The sequence below is a fragment of the Emiliania huxleyi genome, assembly GCF_000372725.1.
Source record: "Emiliania huxleyi CCMP1516 unplaced genomic scaffold EMIHUscaffold_274, whole genome shotgun sequence".
NCBI lineage: Eukaryota > Haptophyta > Isochrysidales > Noelaerhabdaceae > Emiliania > Emiliania huxleyi.
The window spans coordinates 2,430-14,753 of record NW_005199975.1 but is presented as its reverse complement, the minus strand read 5'-3'; the positions used below and the strand labels follow the sequence as shown (position 1 = coordinate 14,753).

The 12,324-nt window shown below is 67.5% G+C and overlaps 4 protein-coding genes across 4 annotated transcripts in view; all 4 read left to right on the top strand.

Moving 5' to 3' along the window:
- EMIHUDRAFT_457779 (hypothetical protein) overlaps window positions 1-81 on the top strand; it is a gene marked incomplete at both ends in the record, with an annotated part of 1,603 nt that extends 1,522 nt beyond the window's left edge. Inside the window, one exon of the mRNA XM_005776678.1 lies at window positions 58-81. Coding sequence (XP_005776735.1) covers window positions 58-81 — 24 coding nt within the window. The remainder of the gene's footprint in view (window positions 1-57) is intronic.
- A 285-nt stretch (window positions 82-366) lies between these two features.
- On the top strand, window positions 367-1,263 carry EMIHUDRAFT_238636 (hypothetical protein; the record flags this gene model as incomplete). The annotated part of the gene is made up of 3 exons (XM_005776677.1): window positions 367-441; window positions 639-707; window positions 1,057-1,263. 3 exons carry the CDS (start codon window positions 367-369, stop codon window positions 1,261-1,263), a joined length of 351 nt encoding a protein of 116 aa, XP_005776734.1.
- A 909-nt stretch (window positions 1,264-2,172) lies between these two features.
- EMIHUDRAFT_74188 (hypothetical protein) lies at window positions 2,173-3,582 on the top strand (the record flags this gene model as incomplete). Its single annotated transcript, XM_005776676.1, has 2 exons — window positions 2,173-2,520; window positions 2,719-3,582. Coding segments are annotated over 2 exons (1,212 nt in total), but the record flags the coding sequence as incomplete, so codon positions are not given.
- Window positions 3,583-8,908: 5,326 nt separating this feature from the next.
- Window positions 8,909-12,173, top strand: EMIHUDRAFT_115965 (hypothetical protein; the record flags this gene model as incomplete). Its single annotated transcript, XM_005776675.1, has 2 exons — window positions 8,909-9,724; window positions 11,568-12,173. The coding sequence occupies 2 exons, from the start codon at window positions 8,909-8,911 to the stop codon at window positions 12,171-12,173; spliced, it is 1,422 nt and encodes a 473-aa protein (XP_005776732.1).
- Window positions 12,174-12,324: the final 151 nt, after the last annotated feature.

The window sequence follows — 12,324 nt, the reverse complement described above, 5'->3', positions numbered from 1 at the left end:
CCCCCCCCCCCCCCCTCCGCAGCCTTCCTCCTCAGCCCTCCTCCTGGCCCTGGGCAGGTGAGGGCGGTGGTCGAGGCGGCGGCGCCGGTGGTGGACGGGACGGTGCAGGCGGCGGCGCCCGTCGTCGGCAAGGCGATCCGCGCGACGTCGAGGGCGGGCGCCGAGGCGCTGTGGCTGGCGTTCAGGGCCGCTTCCGCGACGTTTCCTCGGCACCTCTCCCCCCTTCCCCAACGGCAGGTGCTGCGGCAGGAGCTGGTCCGGGCGGTGGCGCGGCTCGACTCGTTCCTTGTGCAGGAGAGACGCAGCGAGCGCTGAGAGAGCAGTGAGAGAGCCCCCCCTTCGAGTCTCTAGCCCAGCAGCCGCGGGATGAGACTCGCGCCCTCACCGAGGGTCGAGCCACCGAGCGTCGAGCCCGCCCCTTCGCAGGAGGACCCGACGTACGTCCCTCCGCCGGCTGCACCGCCGCCGCGGCGCGCGCCTCGCAGGCCCCTCCCGCGACCCTTCTCGGAGCCGTCCTGTAGGCGCCGGACGCGGCGCCGCCCCGCGGCGCATTCGCCGCTGCGGTGCCCGCGCCGCGAGGCTGCAGGAGGCGGGGGGAGGCGATTTGGGAGCCGTCTCGGGCCTCCCCCTTCCTTTAGGTGCCTGCGGACGTGGCGCAGGCGGCGGAGGGCGCGCTCGCAGAGGCCAAGGAGGGGGAGCGGGCCGCGGTGGCGTTTGCAGCGGCGGCCGGCGGCGAGGCGGGAGGGTCCCAGTCCTGTGGGCGCCCGTCGGCCGAGCCTTTCTCGGAAGCCTCCCTTCTAGGCGGCGAGCACAGAAGCGGAGGCAGAGTCGATGCTGGCGCGCCTCGCCGAGGCGCGTGCCGGCGCGGCGGCGGCGGCAGAGGCGGTGGCGGCGGCAGAGGCGCCGCTTGCGCAGCAGCAGCAGCAGCAACCGCCGCCGCCCGTCGTCGCCGCGGCAGCAGAGGCGGCGGCGGCGGAGGCGAGGGCGGTTGCGCCGACGGCGCCCGCGCCGGCGTCCCCCGCTGCCATCGACGCGTCTGCCGTCGGCGCCTCCGAGGCGGAGGCGCTGTTGGTGCAAGACGCGCCCGCGCAGGTGGGAGAGGCGGCGCAGGCCGGCGGCGAGGGAGGAGGGGAGGGGCTCGCGGCGCGGCAGAGCACGGGGCAGCGGCTCGAGGAGATCCAGGCGGAGATCCGGAGCGTCAAGGAGAACCTCAAGGCGCTGCAGGACGAGATCCGTGCCGTCAGCCAGGCGACGGACGTGTGAGGGCGGGCGGGGTGTGTGTGTGCTGGTTAGGAGATTGGACCGAGTCGGATAGAGTCTTCCATAGAGGCATATGGCCGGCGGAGCTCATGCCACCAGTGCGGGTTTTGATGTGACTGATATGTGATATGTCTGTGTCTATTCGCTACGCGGTGAATTCTAGAGTTTTTCTTGGAGCACTTGGAGTGCAGTCATCACAGCCTCACAGTCACACATCCAGGATCCAGGGCCAGGGCCCAGGGGGCTAAATGTAAATCCTAATTAAAAGGAGCACACCCAGCGGGCCAGATCATCGGGATCGGGTTGCGGGCAAGCTTAGGGTACCCCTCTAGGCTTTCAGCTCTAGCACGCGTGTCGCAGGAGGTGAGGCACGAGGACGCCCATGAGGACCGGTGGCCTGACCTACATCGAGAGGCTTCACCTATTATTCTCCTTCTCTCTCTCTCCTTCCCTCGCTCTCTCTCTCTCTCATTCCAGAGTGATGAATAGTCCGCCGTGTCCCCATATCCCTATATTCCCACACCCTGCGCAGTGGCGCGTCGTTGACACCCAGACCCCTAATATTGGACATCTTGGGCACGTCACGCTTCCCCAACTCCCGTTGTGCAAGTTTGGCACGTCATAGTCTCCTGACTGCTTCTCGTGGGGCCGCCGCGCCGCGAGACAGTCGACCTCTCTACTGTTGTGTCGCTTCCTTCCTCCTCTGTCGACTGTCGCGTCGCTCTCCTATCTGCCTCGTTCTGCGACGCCGCCGCCGCCTGCCGATCCCTTGTTCTCGCGGCTTCTTTCGCCTTTCGGCGCAACTCCGCCCCCCTCGCGGCATACAAGAAAAATTTGGAGCACTTGGATTTCCATTTTTTATTTTCTCGCGAGCCAAGCAGCACGCCCAGGCGGAAGCCGGTGTGTGCCTGTATGCTGCTCGCGCTCTCCCACCTGAGCGCCGCCCTGAGCGCCGCTCCGCGCCCGTCCACCTACTTTGCGACCACGCTCGGAGGCCTCGAGCCTGTCCTCGCCGCCGAGCTGTCCTCGCCTGAGATCGGCGCGTCTGCTGTCTCGTGCGGCCGGCTCGGCGTCCACTTCGAGGGCGGGCCCGAGGTCGGCGCCCGCGCGGTGCTGTGGAGCCGCACCGCCCTGCGCGTGATGGAGCTGCTCGAGCGGCGAGAGGCCGTCCACACGCAGGCGTCCCTGTACGACTTTGCGCGCGCCGTCCGCTGGAGCGAGGTCGTGGCGTCCGAGCAGCAGACCCTCTCTGTTGGCGCGGTCCTCTCTCTCGACCGCGCGAGGGCCAGCGGCAAGATGCGGGCTGGCGACTGGGTGTGCTGCTCGTGCAACGCCCTCGTCTTTGCGTCCAAGGACGAGTGCTACCAGTGCGGCGAGCCGCGGGACGCGGACACGGCCGCCGCCGCCCGCCGCCGCCTCGAGGGCGGAAGCGGGCGGAGGGCGGGCGGCGGCGAGGAGGGGGGAGGGGGGGAGCCGCTGACGCACACGCACTTCTCGGCGCTGACAGTCAAGAATGCGGCCTGCGACGCGCTGCGAGAGGAGCGCGGCTGGCGCCCTTCGGTGGACCGCGCTGAGCCGGACGTGCCGCTCCACTTGCACGTGCACCGCGGCGAGGCGCGGCTGTACCGCGTCCTGTCCGGCGCCGGCTCGCTGCACCGGCGCGGCTACCGCAGCGGCGAGGCGGTGCACAAGGCTGCGATGAAGGAGTCTCTTGCGGCGGCGATGCTGCTGCACGCGGGATACGACGGCACCTCCCCCCTCTGCGACCCGATGTGCGGCTCCGGCACGCTGCTCGTCGAGGCCGCCCTCATCGCCACCCGCACTGCTCCCGGCTTGCTCCGCGCCTCGCCGCCGCCGCTGGTCAAGTGGGGTGGCGGGAGGCACGCGGCGGCGTGGGAGGAGGCGTGGGAGGAGGCGGTGGCGGAGGCGAGGGCGGTGAGGAGAGACGCGGCGCCGGCGCCGATCATGGCGAACGAGGTCCACCCGGGCGCGTTGGCGCTCGCCCGCCGCTCCGCTGCTGCGGCCGGCGTCGAGGCGCTGATTGACTTTTCGCACGGGTGCTGCTCTGAGTACGTCCCGCCGCACGCGCCGTCGCTCGTGGTCTCGAACCCCCCCTGGGGGGGGAGGCTCGACGCAGACGGCGCGGCGGACTCTTGGGCGGTGCTGGGCGAGTGGCTCAAGCGGGAGGGGAGGGAGGGGCGGGCGGCGGCGCACCTTCTCTCCGGCAGCCGCGAGCTGACCCGCCACCTGCGGCTGCGAGCCTCGTCCCGCACGCCCGTCGAGCAGGCGGGCGACTCGCTCCGCATCCTTCGCTACGACCTCGCGCCCCGCCCCGCCCCCGAGGTTAGGGCAGAGGGAGAGGGGCGGGGCGTGTCGGGGCAGACTCGCGCCGCCGCAGAGGCGGCGCGATCGACAGAGGCAACGCCGAGCAGGCCGGCGCAGCAGTCGCCGCAGATAGAGCAGCCAGAGCAGCCGGGGGAGGGGGTGCCGTCGGAGCAGCTGCCGTCACAGCAGCTGGCGGCGCTCAAGGTGCCCGAGCTCAAGGAGCTGCTGCGGGCGCGGAGCTTGCCCTTGGGCGGAGTCAAGGCGGACCTGATCGCGCGACTGCAGCAACAGCAGCCGCAGCAGCCGCAGCAGCCGCAGCCGCCGCAGCCGCAGCCGCAGCAGGGCGGTGGTGGGGGAGGGGAAGAGGCCTCCGCGTTCGCAGCCCAGCAACGGCGGCCGGAGGGGCAGGTGGCCGCTGCTGTCAAGGGGGGGGGGGCGCCGTCGCGCGCCTCAGTGCCCGCCGAGCCGGCGGGCACGGGTTTGCTCGACGGCACGGGCTTGTCCGAGGGGGACCTCAGCCAGCAGATGGGCAGTATGTACGAGGACGCCGCGTGAGGTCGCGAGTCGCGAGTCGCGCGAGTACAGTGAAGAAAAGTGCAAACGAAATACGCGCCATTCCTTTCGCGTGCTGGTCTCGCGTAAGTATCCATGTCCAAACGTGTCTGTTGTACACCCCCCCAGGCTTATAAAACACCGAACCTCACCAACCGCGCCCGCGGGCGCGGCGGCGCGGCGCCGGCGGCGGGGGCGGAGCCGGAGGCGGCGGCCGCGCGAGGCCGAGGGCGAGCACGAGGTCCCTCGAGGTGAGAACGTCAGCAAAGGGGAGGAGTAGCCTCACCGCCAGGGCGAGAGCCGCGCCTCGCCTCGCCGCCTCGAGGTGCGGGGCGAGCTCTTGCGGCAGCGCGCCTGCCCGGAAGGAGGCGGCGAGGAGCGCGACGGCGGGCGCGAAGGAGAGGAAGGCCCAGGCGACCGCCCGCGCGTCGCGCTGCAGCGGGTCTCCGCTCACCTGGCCGTTGGGTGGTCTCCCTCCATCAAGCTCGCCAGGCAGCGGCCGCATCTCGGCCCGCATCTCGGCCGCATCTCGGCCGCATCTCGGCCGCATCTCGGCCGCATCTCGGCCGCATCTCGCTCACGTCGTCGAACAGCGGGCGGGCGGAGAGGACGTAGTCGAAGTTGGTGAAGAGAGGGCCTCGCCGCACGTAGAAGAAGAGGCCTCGCCTCCTCGCCTGCAGACGGGCTCGGGACGTGTCCGGGCAAGGCCCCGGCGCGTGGAGGCGGAAGAGGGCCCCTCTCGCTCGCCGCTCGCCGCAGCAGCGCCTCCAGCCCCCAAGGCCACCCCCCCTCGTGGTCGAACACGGCGACGCCTCGCCTGCCACCACTCAACAAATAGGAAGGGGCAAGTTGATGTGCAAGAGACACGGCGCCTCGCCTGCCCAGCAGCGGCCTCAGGCCATCCACGAAGCCGTCCACCTCCTCCGCGTCGAGGGCTATTCCTCCGCAAGTGCGGGCGGCCCGCTGGGCGGCGGCAGGCTGCAGTGTGGCGGCGGCAGGCTGCAGGGTCGCCTCTTCGCCAAGCGGCGGCGGCGAGGAGGCGGCGGCGGCGGTTGTAGCGGCGGCGGCGCGGCAGAATGCGAAGGGCCTCGATGGCCAGCGGCATGTGCAGAGCATGTGGCCTGAGGAGCTGAGTAGACTTGTCATTCCCTCGCGAGCGGGGGTGGGCGGCGGGCGGCTCGAGCACCGCCGAACACGACGTCGAAGGGAGCGAGGTGCTGCAGGCGTGCGCAGTCGGCGAGGCGAGCGTTGTCGGCAGCGAGGCAGGTGACGCCTGATCACAGCTGCAGGGGATGGACGCTGTTCACGCCTGATGCTTGTCGATAGCGAGGCAGGCGCCTGTGGGGAAAGAGATGGTTCGGAGGACCGGCATGCAGTCTGTCGACTGCAGGGCAGTGGTCCGCCCTCCGCGGCGTCGGCCGGCGGGGTGAGGTCAGCCGCCACCACGAGCATGCTACCGTCGCTGCTGTCGGCGGCGTGGACCCGGCTGCTCCAAGCGGCCGTCGACCCGGCAGAGAGCTCGAGCACGCGACTGGGCGGCGGCAGTAGCAGCGGGGAGTGCGCAACGGATCGGCCAAACTCGCCGCGCGATGCCAGCGGGGCGACATACTCGACACCACGGCGCGCAAGCGGCACCGAGCGAAGGATCGACTGCAGCGAGGAGTCTTGGGGCCGCTTAAACCGCTCCTCTTCCGACTGCCCGCCGCTCTCTATGCTACTGCTGCTGCACAGCGGCCTGCAGAGGCGTGGCGGCGGAATACTTGTGGCGCCTTGCAGCGGATTGCCGACGAGCATGTGGGCGATGCCTCCGGCGATGGCTGAATAACGCGCGGGCCCTCAGCGGAGCTGGGAAGAGGACCGCCGCAAGCGGCGTGGCGTGGGTCGGTTGTGCATCCCTCCGGGGGCCCCTCTGCGCCGGGGAGGCGTTGTTGGAGGCTAGGACGCAAGCGTCCGTCGCCCTTTTCAAACTCGGGGCCCACTCCGCTACGCTCCGACCCGAATTTGGAGGGCCTGAAAAGTTTAAGGTGTTGCTGCGCAAAAGGGGAACCGCGGCAGAGTAATTGCGTCTGCGCGGGTAAAGCCCTTTTGCGCGGTATTAACGCACACACCGCGACAGCCCCGCAAGGCGCGCGATACACACAGCTAGAAGTCAGTCACCGTCCTCAGGCGGGGGGTCACAGAACACCGAGTCCATAAAGCTAAGCTCCTCCTCGCCTTCAGGCTCAGGAAGCTGCATCGACACCGGCCCATCAGCGGTTAGAGGGGGGAGATCTAGAGGATCATCTGAGCTGGAGCTAGCGGCGGCGGCCGAGCTAGCGGCGGCGGCCGGGGTGCGAACCGGCGGCATCACTGATTCAGGCTTGAACCCGGGCTGCTGGTAGGGCAGAATGATGCCGTTGGCAGCGGCGCGCTCCTCAGCCCAAGACAGGAGCTCTTCAAAGCGGTTGACTCGGGGCAGTAGGGCAGCTATGGGCACATGATCTCTAACCCCAAAAAGCCATGTGCCCTCGTCTGGGCGCCTGAAGATGGAAAAGGAGCCAGTCGGGTTGCTAGCGTGGAGCGCTCTCCCGTGTGAGAGTCGACGCCCGGGCGGCCGTGTGGGCAGCGTATGGGCACACGGAGGCAGCACTCTGGCGGTGCTCACCGTGTCCCAGAGTGCCCGGGCGGTCGGACCCGCACACACCGCACACAGGCACACTCCACGCACACGCAAACTATCGCGGTGGGGGCCGGGTTATGGCGGGGTGGGACGGAGAGTCCGATGGCGTACGTGTTCGGCAAGGACAACAACGAAGAGTACGAGCAGGTGGAGATGCTGCACGCGAACGACGTGTGGCGCTGCGGACGATCTTTCGTTGGACACGAAATGTCATTGGAGTGGAGGCGCTTGTCCTCATGGCTGCCGCCCTCGCGCTCTATGGTGGCGCTGCTGCCGCCTGAAGTACTCGTTTACCTCATGTCTTGGTGTAATGCTGTTGCGCTTGCCAGGGCTGAATGTTGCTCGCATGGGATGCGAACAACCGCGTGCGAGCTGCTCGCATTCTTCGAAAGGCGATCCTTTACATCTGCTGTCGCACGCCTGCACTTCCTCGATCAGGCACAAATAGGAGAAGCGGGGCATCTTCTGACTTTCATCGGAGAGGCCGACATTCTGAATGACCGCATGAGCCACTTCGTGGAGGCATGCCTGCAGATAGCATCACGGTCCTCTGCGGACGCGCTCCAGGCGTTCTCCTTCGTCGAGCGACACGGAGCGTTTCTCAACTCTCCTATTTTGTGACAAGTTTGTGAGGCAAGCATCTGATTCTCTCACGGAAACCAATCGTGGTCCTATCGGTGTGTTCTTGCGAGCGCTGCTGACGCTACTTCTGCGCTGGAAACGCAACGCCACGATATATGCTTCTGAAGCTGCACGTCGCGTCGGGACGTCTGTAACCTTTAAGTGTACAAAGAAGAGGGCATCTTTCGAGGATTTTACGAAGGTTGTCTTCAAATGGTACTGCAACCTGCTCAAGGGCTGGATGATTCAGCTCGAGGGTTCCGTCGCTCTCCGCGTGCGCGCGCTCACTGAGCTGAAGGATGTGGGCACTGACGTCTTTCCTCGGTTGCCAAAGTGGGTGCACACTTGAAGAAGAGCATCCAGTCGCTGCTTCCGTCCGAAGATGCAACTGTGCAGGTGATGGCGTCTGAGTACTTGGCGTCTCTGGAGTCGGCGCAGGTTCAGACCCTAGAAGACTTCTGCAACGGATTTACAGTAGGTACTAATTCAATCCCAGCGGCGGTGGCTGTGCATACCGCTGTGCTCTGAGGTAGAGCTCTACCTGGCGAGGGTGTTGCTTCCACGGGAGGAGCTGGTGGAAAGGGCCTTGCGCCACGACTGTCGTGCTGTGTGTGTTGCTCCATCGTCCATATGTGAATGGTCAAACATGTCAAAACCGCACGCCGTTGAGGTCCCATGTCCTCTGCCCTCTCGCGAGACCAAAATTAAACTTGTCAAAACTCGACCCGCCACGAGTGCCCCCCTCCCCTGAGCCGTGTGTGTCGACGGTTGGACCGGACGGAGCGATGTGCCTCGTTGACCAAAACGATGAGTCAAAACACACGACTGTCGCTGCCCCCTCCCCCCTGTCAAACGTGTCAAAACTCCACACGCCACGAGCCCCCCCTACCTGCGCCGACGTGACCTAGCAAAACCGGCGACCCCTCAAGTCCCCTACTATCCCCCCCTGCGCTTGGCGGCACTCTCTTCAACTTCAAGCCGCCCCATGGCCGACCATGGCGGTTTCTCAACACGCACCTGTGTCGAGCCTGTCTGCTGTGAGAGAGAGTTCTTTTGTTTAAATTCTCAACACTCAAGCAGGAAGTTCTGCTCCGTTTTCGGCAAGTTCTGCTCCGCGAGATGTCGGCGTCGCTGCTCCCTCTCCTGTCACACGCCGTCATCTACAGGAACGGCCGCCCTAAGGGCACGCCCGTTCCAGCCCCAGCAACGCCCACGCCCGATCGAGCCGCGCACGATGCGAACGACATGGCGATGGAAGCCGGCATGCCGCACCCCAAAGGTCCCAACCTGGTGCCCACGGCGAACGCCGTTGTCGGCGCGTGCTGGGAGGGCACCCGATGGACTTGTGCGAGGTCATCACTGATGGCGAACCCTATCGACAATATCCATGTCGACTGGCCGTACCGTCTTGTGGGGGCTCCCGTCGACGTATGGCTGTGGTGGGCGCCGCACCACAGAAATTGGGAGGAGTGGCGCTACCTCCCAGTGCTTATGACCATCGCCTCGGCGTTGTCACGACGGAACTACTCCGTCGCGTACACGGACGCATCGCGAACACGGAACGACATCGTCGCCGAGGTCGTTAGGCACGGCAGCCCGGTTGTCGTGCTCTTCGGCTATTGGAACGCAGTGCCGGGGACGCGCGAGATTGTTTCGCGTGCCGTCGCCAAGGGCGCCCACCTCGTGCTCTACCAGAGCGAACCACTGGGAGTGCTCTACAACAGGCAACCACTCGCTCACAACAAACACATTCTCGCAACAAAAGAGCTGTACAACGCCTCGGAGCTCTGGGATTACTCGCTGGCGAACCTGGAGTGGCTCCGGCCGCACGTTCAGCTGACGCTGCGACACGTCCCTCCCAGCTACGTCCCCGATTTTGATCTCGGCGTGCAGGCGACCAGGCGAGGCGTGGGGGTCGTGGGCACCCGGCCGCCACCTAAAACGTACGCCCAAACCACCGCGCCGCTCTGGCACAACGTGACACAGGCGGAGCTGCAGACGTGGGCCGACATGCGACAATTTCTCACGACGCACCCGCTCCAGCTCGTCTTTCATCGCGTGCCACAAGGCAACCTATGCCCCTTCGAAGCGTTTCGCGGCGCTGTGCTCGCCTCAAACCGCGCTTGTATCGTCGCCCAGGACTCGCACCCACTCGACCAGCATTACTGGGCCGGCATCGTCCACTTTGCGCCCACGCCTGCTGACCTCCCGCGTATTGTCAACCGCTTCATGAGCGACCCGGCGCTCCTCGCCGACTGCCAGGCGCTGACCTACAACGCCTTCGTCACGAACCACACGGCTACGGCCGTCCTGGAACAGGCCGGCGTCTTGAACCTCCTTACGCGACGAATCCAGAAATACCGCCCGCCGAAGTAAGGCCGAGACTCATGTACGGAGCATACGGGCTTTGGAGACTACGGGGCAACGAAAGGCTGACGCGCACGCACACGGATTACAAGGCTAAAGCGATGAGCCTCAGCCTGACATAGAGGGCACTGTCCACCGCTGAGTGGTTAGCAGGGGGGGGGGGGGGGGGTTAGACGTTGTCGAGTGTGAGGGCGCGACAGAGGCAGGCGAGGCCAGGCGTGCTGCTGGGTGGGACTGCTTGCTGCAGTCGCTGCGAGTGTCAGTGAGGGCCAGGGCGCAGGACTGCCGCCAGAATGGCAGCGCAGGCGGCCCAGCGCTCCTAGCGAGCTGCTCGTGAGTTTTTTACCTTCCCTTTCACGGCACAAAAAGAAATCGCACCGGCAGCGGCCAAGACGGCATGTGTTGTATGCCCGCCTCGCGCTCCCGCGCCAACGCACCGCGCCGCACGCCGCCGCCGCCGCCGTCTGCTGACAGCGCGCCGGGCGGCGAAGTCCCAAATAACGTCCTGAAGGCGGCTACGGACGGCCGCGTGGGACCAGTGCGATTGTGGCTGAATGAAGGCGGGAAGGCCGACACTCTCGCTGAGCGACCCTCTGAGGTCGGCATTCCGGTTCCACGCACCCTGCTGATGATCGCCGCACAGAACGGGCACGTGCAGATTGTCGAGCTCCTGCTGAAGCGTGGCACCGACATCAACCTGCAGAACAGTCGCGGCAACACTGCACTCAGCACTGCAGCCTACTGCGGCCGCGAGCGGATGGTGGACGTGCTGCTAAAGCACGGAGCGGAGATGAACCCACAGGACTCCGCGTGGGCGGCGCTGGCAGCGGCTGCCCAGGGCGGCAAAGAGCGGGTGGTCGATTTGCTGCTACGGCGTGGCGCGGAGATCGACCTGCAGAACAAGATAAACGGTGGCACCGCACTGATGCAGGCCGCAGTGCACAACCGCCCCGCCGTCGTGCTCCGCCTTCTGCGGGCGGGCGCAGACATGACGTTGCGCGATGTGGAGGGCAAGACGGCGCTGCAGTGGGCCAAGGAGGAGGGCCACGCCGAGTGCGTCGAGGCCTTCAAGATGTACCTCGGCGAGGTGGCTGCGGGCCGGAGCATGGCAGCGTCGGCTGAGGCAGGCGGCGCAGGCGCGGCGGTGGGTGCGAGTGCCGCGGCCTCTGCTTCGAGCGGCGAGGGCGGCGCGGAGGCTGAGCCGAGCGGCGGTGCGGTGCCAGCGGAGATCCAGCGAGCGGCTGGGCGAGGCGATGAGGCGGTTGTGCTGGCGTGGCTCGACGGCGGCGGGCGGGTCGACGCGACGTTCCAGTGCATCTTTTCGGACTGGCCTGAGAGCGGCGTGACGCTGCTGATGGTCGCAATGGCCCATGGCCACGAGGGGCTGGCCGAGGCGCTGCTCCAGCGCGGCGCGGATGTCTTGATGCAGGCCAGCAGTGGCGCCACCGCGCTGATGGGCGCCGCCACGTCTGGCCGCGAGAAGCTGGTCGAGTTGGCGTTGCGGCACGGCGCGGAGATCGACCTGCAGTGCAGAGACGGCAGCACCGCACTGATTCTCGCCGCTTACCACGGCCACCCCGCCGCCCTCCTCTGCTTGCTGCGGGCGGGCGCAGACGTGACGCTGTGCACTACGAGTGGCAAGACCGCGCTGCAGTGGGCCAAGAAGCAGGGCCACACTGAGTGCGTGCGCGCCCTCGCAGAGCATGCGGCGGCGGAGAAGACGGCGGAGAAGGCGGCGGAGGAGGCGGCGTGGGCCGCGGGCGCGGCGGAGAGGGCGGCGCAGAGGGCGGCGGAGGAGAAGGAGGCGGCGCGGCACGCCGAGGAGCTGCTGGCCGAGGTCGAGGCGGAGAAGCGCGCCAAGGGCAAGAAGGGCAAGAAGAAGAAGAATAAGGGCGGCGGGGCGGGCGGGGCTGGGCCGTCGCAGGAGCCCGAGGAGGTTGCCGAGGCGCCGTCGGAGGCAGACGCAGCCGAGGCGGCGAAGAAGGCCGAGGAGGCGAGGCTTCTCCTGCTTCTCGAGACGCTCACCGAGGAGAGGATGCGGCTCGGCATCACGGCGGAGAGCCAGGCAGCGGCGTCGGCAGAGGTGGCCGAAGCTGCGCGCTTGGACGCTGCGGAGGACGAGGCGGAGGAGGAGGCGGAGGCGGAGGACGAGGCCGAGGCGGCGGCGGAGGCGGCGGAGGCGGAGGCCGAGGCTGCACAGGCGGAGTCCAAGGCGGCGGAGGGGGCGGCCAGGGCGGCGTTGGAGGAGGCCACCGCAGCGCTGGAGAGGAGGGAGACGGCGCTCGAGGAGGCGAGGGCCGCCACAAAGACGAGGCGTGCTGCTGCAGTCGCTGCGAGGGCCAGGGCGACTGCCGCCAGGATGGCGGCGGAGGCGGCCGAGCGCTCATAGCGCGAGCTGCTCAGAAGAAGCGCGTGGCCACCATCCTGCCGACTGTCGGGTGGAGCTTGGGAGCTTCCGTCGAGGACGCGCTCGCCGGAGGGTCATCATGCCGTACACTCATCGATCATGCACTGCGATGTTGGGAGTTTGTCGCACGTTC